The following is an 8844-nucleotide window of genomic DNA, read 5'->3' as shown; positions in this document are numbered from 1 at the left end:
GAAAAATCCCAAACTGACTCAGCTGTCCCGACTCCCGACCCGACACAGACGCCTGCATTTTCCTTCATTTCCGTAGATCGTGTTTTTGCAACGTATCTTCCGATTGTAAGTTCGCACTCTAGTACTCTACTATCTAATGTTGAATAAGACGCACAGCACAAGTATGCTTCTTAGTTATATCATACGAAATATAGGACAGGCTAGAATGATTGCTAGAAGACAGAATAGGAGACATTCTAACTTCGCTAATATAGCCTACAAAGCCCTACATTTAGTTTCGAATGTAGCCAAGCCAATTTATAAACTTGTGTTGACTTGTAATTGCGGTGGTTATATCTTCGGTTACTTATAAATGGAACCACACTAGCATTGTTGTTAATTTGTGGGCCAAAGCAACTTATAGCAATTAATTAACAGAGATTTCTTGAACAATAGGATTAAAATAGATCCGAGTGGATGATCATCATCTCTCAAGACAGATGACCAGTACCTGATTGGCTCTGCAACTGCATGTGGTCCTGCATTTATTTATTCTCAGCTGCTGCCAGATTGTTTGACACGCTCTCATTTAAATTCAATTTAATTACAATTCAATTAAATTTTAATGCAATACATTAAATTATCTCTCCCCCCCTACAGTATAGCCTACTACATGTCTCTCTGATTAACAATTGCTTGAGGAGGACCTCATGTCTGTACGTATCTCAGCTATGAGTGTACTTCCTCCAGTTCGAAGGGACCGAATCATTGCCCAACTCCCTCAGGTAAAGCATTTAATACCAAGCACCATACTGTCATATGTGTAATGTGTTGACTGTTGACCCCCAGTGCTGTGCATACATGTCCACCGAGCAGCCCTCCAAATGCTTTATACTCTTGTTTCTAGTGTTTCAGTAAAGAGGCTGCTCTTCACACCAAAGATGAATTCAACAACAAAATGAAGACTGCTTGTCAAGAGCAACGTACTGGCACAGTAGGGTGAGTTAAGAGGCCTTAAATGTGTCTCATAATAGAGAATGGTGACCTAGAGACAGATTACCTTTACAATAGTGTTGCATCGATATAATATTGGGTGGTTGGTTGTTTAATTTTACCATCTCACCTTTTCCTTATAGCTTTAGAATTTCCAAGGTCATTGTTGTTGGTGACTTGGCTGTTGGGAAAACCTGCCTAATTAATAGGTAAGCAGAACTCAGATTCTGTCAAGTACTGTTCACACCAAGAATGATAACTCTAAATATTGTTTTACTGTTCTGCTAGCTCAAGTGAAAGGCAAGTGAAAAGTCCACGCCACAACTATAACAATGACAGTGACAAATGATCCGAATTTACAGGACTTCATGTTCAACATGTTTATGGTGTGTTTCCTCTGGAAACTGCATTTTGTTTAAGGCAGTGGGTGCTCGGCTTTGAAAATAACTTGACTAATAAACCAACTAAATGGAAAAAGAGTCACTCCAAAATAAAAGATTAAAGACTGGCTCAGATGCAATTTCTCATGTTTATTTGAGAACGCTGATGCGTTTCGGCAGAGCCTTCTTCAGAGCAGACTAAAAAGGCCACACAAAGGACACACAGCTTAGTTTGTCGGGATTGGGACTCAAACCTGCGATGCGCTGTCAGGCTGCCTGGGTGCCCGGGCCACGTTCAACATTTATCGTTCATCAGTGTGGATGCTCACAATTACAAGTACACACTGCCCCTATTCATTATGTTAAACAGAGAGACAATTCAATGAAGAAATTACTTCAGGTGTGTAGGACTACCTTTTTTAATGATTTATACAATGTCCTTGTATGGTATTTCATTGTTAGGTTTTGTAAGGATGCTTTTGATAAAAACTACAAGGCGACAATTGGTGTTGACTTTGAGATGGAGCGGTTTGAGGTGCTTGGAGTGCCCTTCAGTCTACAGTTGTAAGTTATCTATGTTCTCTATTACGTTCTCAAGTTCAGCATTATGTTTTATTTATACTCCATCGCACAATGGTGTGATATATGGCAAAAATACCAGATCAAAAAGCAACGGGTCGCAAAGCGACTTGTTGTGAGCATGTAGATTGGTTATTTTTGGCGTGCGACACCCATGTGGAAAGATGTATAAATTGGGCCATATGCCTCTTGTGTTTTACAGGTGGGACACTGCAGGCCAAGAGAGATTCAAGTGCATTGCTTCTACATACTACAGAGGAGCCCAGGGTACCATATATCAAACCTTTTGTGTGAGCGAGTTTTAGAGAAAAAACAAAATAATAGTATGAAAGAACAGCAGTTCCAACACTGATGCCGCATTTTTCTGACTGAGAAGGAATTACAGGACAGGATTTTAAACGTTGTATAAAAAGGGTTATAAGGGAAAATACTTTTCTGCATTTTACCCATCCTGGGTAAAGTGTGTTGCTCCAAATGAGAGCACAGGGAGCAATTGGGGCTTCAGTGACTTGCTCAGGGACACCTCGCCATGGTGTGAAGCCTGGAGGAACCAGCTAGGGACTTTCTTTCTATTTCCAGAAGGCTGCTCTACCTCCTGATCCTCTGCCACTGTTTGGACTATAATAAATTGGCTAGAGCATGTCCCTTTATCAAGATTTGCAATGCATTGAAAAAAATACTTTGCACTTGAACAACTAATCAACTATGGCTTTATATAACACAAATAGTATAGATGCAATGTATCCTCACTTTAACAGTTGTTTGTTCTCTCATTGCAGCTGTGATTATTGTGTTTGATGTGAATGATGTGGCATCCTTAGGCCATACAAGGTAGGTTTTATGTCTTGAGAAAAAAACATTTTAGACTTTAAACACTTTTGTGCTCTTGGAGACACTTTTTTTGTTGTTAACAGGCAGTGGCTTGAAGATGCTTTGAAAGAGAATGACCCCACCAGTGTTCAGCTTTTTCTGGTTGGCACAAAGAAAGACTTAAGTGTATGTATTGTGTATGCAAAGTTTTGCACACTATCCCAAACATCAACAGAGGGAAAGCAGTATCGACCTGTAGCGGTCTGTGTAGGCCTGTGGATTTCATATGACACATTGTGCCCTTAAGTGATAAATATGACTTAATTCTATTGGATTGGACAGTAGTTGCTAGTATCAAGTCAAAGTTTTCAAACTCAATTGCCAAAGGAATGCATTTGCTCCTCCCTAACTAGACCCAAAGAATTTGTGGTAGAATGTCAGATGTTGGATACTTGGACAGTCCTCGTCCATGGCAATTCATACAATTTTCTTAAATTATGTGTGTTCAAGTTAGATATAATGCTTTTGACATGGAACACTTTCATTTTCTAGTCTGCTGCACAGTACTCTCAGATTGAACAGGATGCCATTAAAATGGCACAGGAAATCAAGGCAGAGTATTGGGCTCTGTCATCATTGACAGGTGAGGGAATGAGTCATATAGATATATTGCTCAGTGTATGATGTATCATAGAATACTTTAATTGATCTCTGGCAGTATAACAATATTTTTGTGTGGATCTAAATGGATGTCGGCTGTATTTAACCAGTGATCACAATGTTTCTTTTCATATTGATGAAGGAGAAAATGTCAAGGAGTTTTTCTTCCGTGTTGCATCATTGACATTTGAGGCAAACGTTATTGCTGAGTTAGAGAAAAGTGGAACGAGAAACATTGGGGACATTGTCAGTGAGTATACATATTATAATGCTTTCTGTTTTCTTGTAATTATTCAAACAATTAGACATAAGGTTTGACACTGAGTCTGATTCCAAACTTTTAATTTGCTTCAGGAATTAACAGCGGTCCAAGTCATCAGCAAGCTACATCAAAGAAGAAACAAGCAAACTGTTGTCAGTGAGAATGGATGTTAAATCCTTCAAATCACAGGTACTTTACAGAAACGAGAACAAGCTCTGGAAAAACTGAATTCATAGCCACTTTCTGAGACATTGGGTTTTGCTGTAAAGTAGCTGAGCAGGAAGAGTTTTTCCTGGCCCTCTGAGTGTTCCGCAATTGGATGTGGATTCCTGTGGTGTGGCTCATTTTAGGGCCTAGTCATGACACAGCCTTTAAAAGTTCAAATTTTCAAAATAAATCACTACATTGGTACTGACAAAATACCTGACAATTGTGGATGTTTTCAAGTTGACATGCACATGTGGATGCGTTCTTATCCTAACTGTATTTCATTATATTGCAGTTTAACTTTTTTGCACAACAATGCTCTGTGTGACTAGCCTTATATTCTATTTTTTTCATGGTTGAATATGTTAATGTTCATTGTATTAAAATAAGACCATAGATGCCTCGTGTATACTAGCTAGTTCCAACATTGACAGTTTTAAATGTATTGTATGCTTTACAGATAATTCTTGAGTAATTTCTGGTTCTATTACTTTTGGTACATAAACAAGTGACAAACCTCAAATTATAGTAAATCTGACTAAGACTGTAATTAAAATGTATCTTTTCTATTTTTAAATGAATAAACTTTCATATAAATTATGTTCCAAATTTCCATGCAGTCTGATGTACATTCTATAAAATTATCTTATTCTGAAAAATGCTCAAAGTTCAACAAAGGAGGTCAAACTAGAAAAGGTGCCCCTCGGGGCACAGGTCTCCACCAGGATATGATCGTTTGTGATGTAACAGTATATTCATAATGCTTAGTAATGTTATAAAGATGAATGCATGTTTTCAAAAAAATAGTTGACACAAACAGCCGTCTTTGTTGCCAGGCAGTTTTGCCATCCTTTTCACCCAATTAGCATTTTGCACATTGATTTGTAGGGGGTTTGGAGACTGGAGTTCGATTCCCCCCTCATGGAAGATATATTAATAGTTAAAGTTAGTTATTGATCAGTTAACTGCCTGGTAATGGCATACCTGGATGTAAAATATTAAAACAATATTTTGAGTTATAATTGTACTTGATTGTACTATAATTGTAATTGACTACTGCATTCTTTCCATCTAGATGACAATCTAGATGACCAAGTGGGTTGGTCAGCTGGGGACCCAGCTAACTAGATGAACCCTTATGGGTCTAACTCAGTGTACAAATGGAACCAAATATGTTTTCAAATGGGGGGCCGCCATGCTAATTAGTGTCAATTTGACATGAAAAAGTTTGGGAACCACTGGTCTAGATATAGCAGTAGTATATAGTCATCATTGCCATCTAGTGGCTGTTATAAATCATAGCACATATCACAACATTTTTCAAAACAAAATACTTTAAACATTTCTGCTGAACTCTGAAATTACACAACTCTTCTCTTCATCTTCCCTATCTACTGCTGTTGAACATAATAAAATGTATATAGCACCTTTCATACATAAATGCAGCTCAAAGTGCTACACAGGGCAGAACATACAAATAGCAATAAAACACAAATAGTTACAATGATAAAACAATGGCAAAGAACAAAATAAAAGTACAAAAACATAGAAGAAAATAAAATCAATTAGGACAGAGTAGGAACGCAGATATTAAAACTCAGCTAAAAGCAAGAGTGAAGAGTTGAGTCTGTAAAAATGTTTACAGAGGGTGCGTGTCTGAGCTGGAATGGTAGTTTATTCCAGGCCATAGAAGACAGGCCCGTAAAAGCAGAAAGCTGCTTCATCATTTTTTTTTGTACTTTTTTAGGCACTTCAAGCAGGTGGTGGACCTGAGGGGGCGGTTAGGAACATATCTATAGGTAGGCACTAGGCAGTCACAGAGGTAAGAAGGTGCAAGACCATTTAGGGATTTATAAACAAGTAAAATAATTTTACTCTGTGCACAAGTACTGGTATGTAAGATGTAACAATATGGTCTGGTGTTGCTTGGAGCCTGTTAGGACACCTACTAGCTTCCTTTGTGACCATACCTAATATGGAGATGTTTGACCATTTGAGGGTGTCATGTCACTGACCAAGCCCACATCTCGACATATACAGTATGTACTGTTAGAGACCCAATGAAATATCTGGTTGTGTGTGTGCCACTCTCCCAGACCGGAGGGCCACCTGATGCTGTTTTGTACTTTGTGTAAATAAAACTGAACCAAGAAACAACATTGCCTGCCTGCTTCTGCCTCAGAACCTCTTCTCCGTTTTGCCAAAGTATTTTGAGTCTTTATGCGGTGGAGAGAAGGCACTCTCCCTGGGTTAAATTATACCACAATAGCCCTCAGGACGGCCACCTGCCAGCATACAGTGGATAACATCCAAGTCTCCAGGTTTTTATAGCCACAAGTATTAACCACTTTAACTTTTTGTGCATGATAGGCTAAAAATAAGTGCACATTTCTGATCTACAAGCTCAACATGCTGTGATGTGTTGTGGGCTTGTAGATCGGCTCTCCCATCAAAATAATTTAATTCGATTTTTTTGTTTGTTATAAGTTGCTTGTTTTAAAATGTGTAGCGCAGTGGTAGACACTATGGCACACCAGGAGTCCATTGGTATACATTTAGAGATAGGCGATTCTGGTAATATTATTGATCACTTGTTTTGCATGTCCGTGGCGAAATTAAAATATTGGTGGAAATGTCCATCACAAGCTTGCATGTGATGACCCCTGCTAATGGGCTTATTTAAGTTAACAGTACAGTCTTACTATTGGAAATAATATAAGAATTTGGTAAGATATTCCAAAACTATTTAAGACATCACTATGACAACTCGTTCAATGATTATAAAATATCAGACATTTTGAAGGTTGAAGCTTTTGAAGGAGTCTAGATGCTGTTGATCAATTTGGCTCTGAAGGTCTCCTGGGATGCAGTGAGAGTATTTGTAATTGTCCTTAATCCACTTTCCTCCCTCTGTGTTTTCAATGGCGACAGCAGCTACACCTGTAGTCCAGTCACCAGTGTGATAAAATAATAATCATTAACTTTAAAATAATGTGTGATTAAATATAAAATAAAGTATGATTCACAAAGTCACTGGTTCATGTCAGAAGCTGTTAGTTTAGAACTACTGACCTACAACTTTGGCTCCCTGCTTTTCGACGAGTTTAATCGCTGCTTTCATAGTCCCTCCAGTCTCTATCCATTGGTCAACTATTAGAACCCTGAGTCCTTCAGGAAAGGGAAACATGGTGTACTCATTTCTTTTGAACCTTTAATTCACAGTGCCCGCACTGGCAGGAGAGGGGCGACAAAACACTTCTAAGAATCTTAGAAGGAAGAATTGAAGTGCTCTCTGTGTTAAACAGAGTGAGTAGTAGTTGAGTCCAACCAGCACTGGGGGGCATTATATCATAGGAAATCGTGGGAGACACAATGAAGGACCACCATGATTCCATTTGAACTATTTATACAATGTAGAAACAAAAAAGTAGAACCCATTTGATATTTTATAAGCTTGTCAGTCTTTGATGTGTATCCCACCTTTCACAAATTTGCTATGGTCTAAACATTAACATTTACTAAATATTGGGAGTGGGAACACATTTACTATAGTGAGAAAATACGTCCACCCTTGCAACAATACAACTTACAATTAAAAATTTACAATTTAGGTATTTAGCAGACGCTCTTAATCAATAGTTAACAGTATGTGACAATTTACCTGGTTTTAACACATCCAGTCGTACTTCCAATGTCTTTTCTCTGCCCGAGTAGTCACAGTATTGCTGACTTTCAGTTTGTATACACAGGTGTCCAGCTTTGCGGATAGCCAGAAAGCCCTTTCCCAGCATGGTGGCAACAGAGGCTCCTGGAAGTAGCCGAGTAAGAAGTGTATTTTAAATTATGTAACGAAATCCACACATTGTCATGCTATGATACATAATATAAAAATATGATACATAACGAATGTCTAGTGTTATCAACAATAATATGACTTAAAGCTGCAATCTGTAACTTTCATGTGTTGCCTGCTTGCTCAGGGGATATACTGATTTAGACTTTTAGGCAGTACCACTTGTCAACCAGTAGTGGTAATTCTCTTCTATACCACATTATCTAAATGTCTCACTCAATAGAGTGTTATTCTCACATTAACAGATTGGGCATAATAAAGTAGTATTCACAAATACGTTTTATAGTGTAGCTTTAAATGTGTAACCATATCTCTGCCAGGGGGTTAGGTTTCCTGCTCTATCCATAGCATGGGTGTTTCTTTAAATAAACTTAGTGTACACTTTTGCAAGAGACCCACTTCTAAGACCCCACAAAATACACTCTGCAGTACATACTGTAAGGTTACTATAGGTTATTACCAAGGATGAATCCCATTGCATCTATGCCAGCTACCAGGTCAATGGTGTCACTCTGAAATGGACTGAGCAGGTCTTTCACACAGTCTGCTAGACCCTGTACAAAGACAGTATGAATGCAAAAATATGAGATTGCGTCAATTTGCGTGGCACTGTATCTATGCATTACAGTCTAGGTTATAATACTACAACCACACTATTGTTCACCAAATGTGTTCACAGTGGCAAATATAGTTCCACAATACGTGTAAAGAATGAATACAGAGATTGTTTCAAATACCTGGGAATTACAGTAGAGTCTTGATGGGTCTAACCAAGCAAACTTTGGTCCTTTTGTGTTGGGTGCCATTAGTGAAAGATACCATCCTTTAGTCCTGTCTGTTGGAACAGCCAGCGCGTCCATTCTCCAGCAACAGTTGTCTGCACAGTTGAGAGTGAGTGGTCTGGGGTCTGTACAGTGAATCAGCTTGCTACACATATCAGGTTCCAATAGTGGTGGTGGTTTAGGGGGGATGCCCCTCGACACACACACACACACACACACACACACACACACACACACACACACACACACACACAGTCACACACACAGTCACACACACACACACACACACACACACACACACACACTACACTCCTTTCCAACTCCTTCCGTGGCCGATGT

The 8844-nt window shown here is 38.7% G+C and overlaps 2 protein-coding genes across 2 annotated transcripts; one reads left to right on the top strand and one right to left on the bottom strand.

Moving 5' to 3' along the window:
- On the top strand, positions 1 to 4472 carry rab34a (RAB34, member RAS oncogene family a). The gene is made up of 11 exons (XM_080773142.1): positions 1 to 105; positions 640 to 764; positions 887 to 978; positions 1116 to 1181; positions 1815 to 1916; positions 2134 to 2198; positions 2711 to 2762; positions 2846 to 2927; positions 3294 to 3384; positions 3544 to 3651; positions 3756 to 4472. The coding sequence occupies exons 2-11, from the start codon at positions 690 to 692 to the stop codon at positions 3821 to 3823; spliced, it is 801 nt and encodes a 266-aa protein (XP_080629268.1). The 5' UTR covers positions 1 to 105; positions 640 to 689; the 3' UTR covers positions 3824 to 4472.
- A 2186-nt stretch (positions 4473 to 6658) lies between these two features.
- LOC308321826 (adenine phosphoribosyltransferase) lies at positions 6659 to 8583 on the bottom strand (the record flags this gene model as incomplete). The annotated part of the gene is made up of 5 exons (XM_080772917.1): positions 6659 to 6810; positions 6943 to 7038; positions 7532 to 7678; positions 8184 to 8277; positions 8461 to 8583. The coding sequence occupies 5 exons, from the start codon at positions 8581 to 8583 to the stop codon at positions 6659 to 6661; spliced, it is 612 nt and encodes a 203-aa protein (XP_080629043.1).
- Positions 8584 to 8844: the final 261 nt, after the last annotated feature.

Source organism: Protomyctophum bolini (genome assembly GCF_963924005.1).
Source record: "Protomyctophum bolini genome assembly, chromosome: 9".
NCBI classification, from domain to species: Eukaryota; Metazoa; Chordata; class Actinopteri; order Myctophiformes; family Myctophidae; genus Protomyctophum; species Protomyctophum bolini.
The sequence above is the reverse complement of the archived record's forward strand: the minus strand, read 5'-3'. Positions and strand labels throughout refer to the sequence as shown.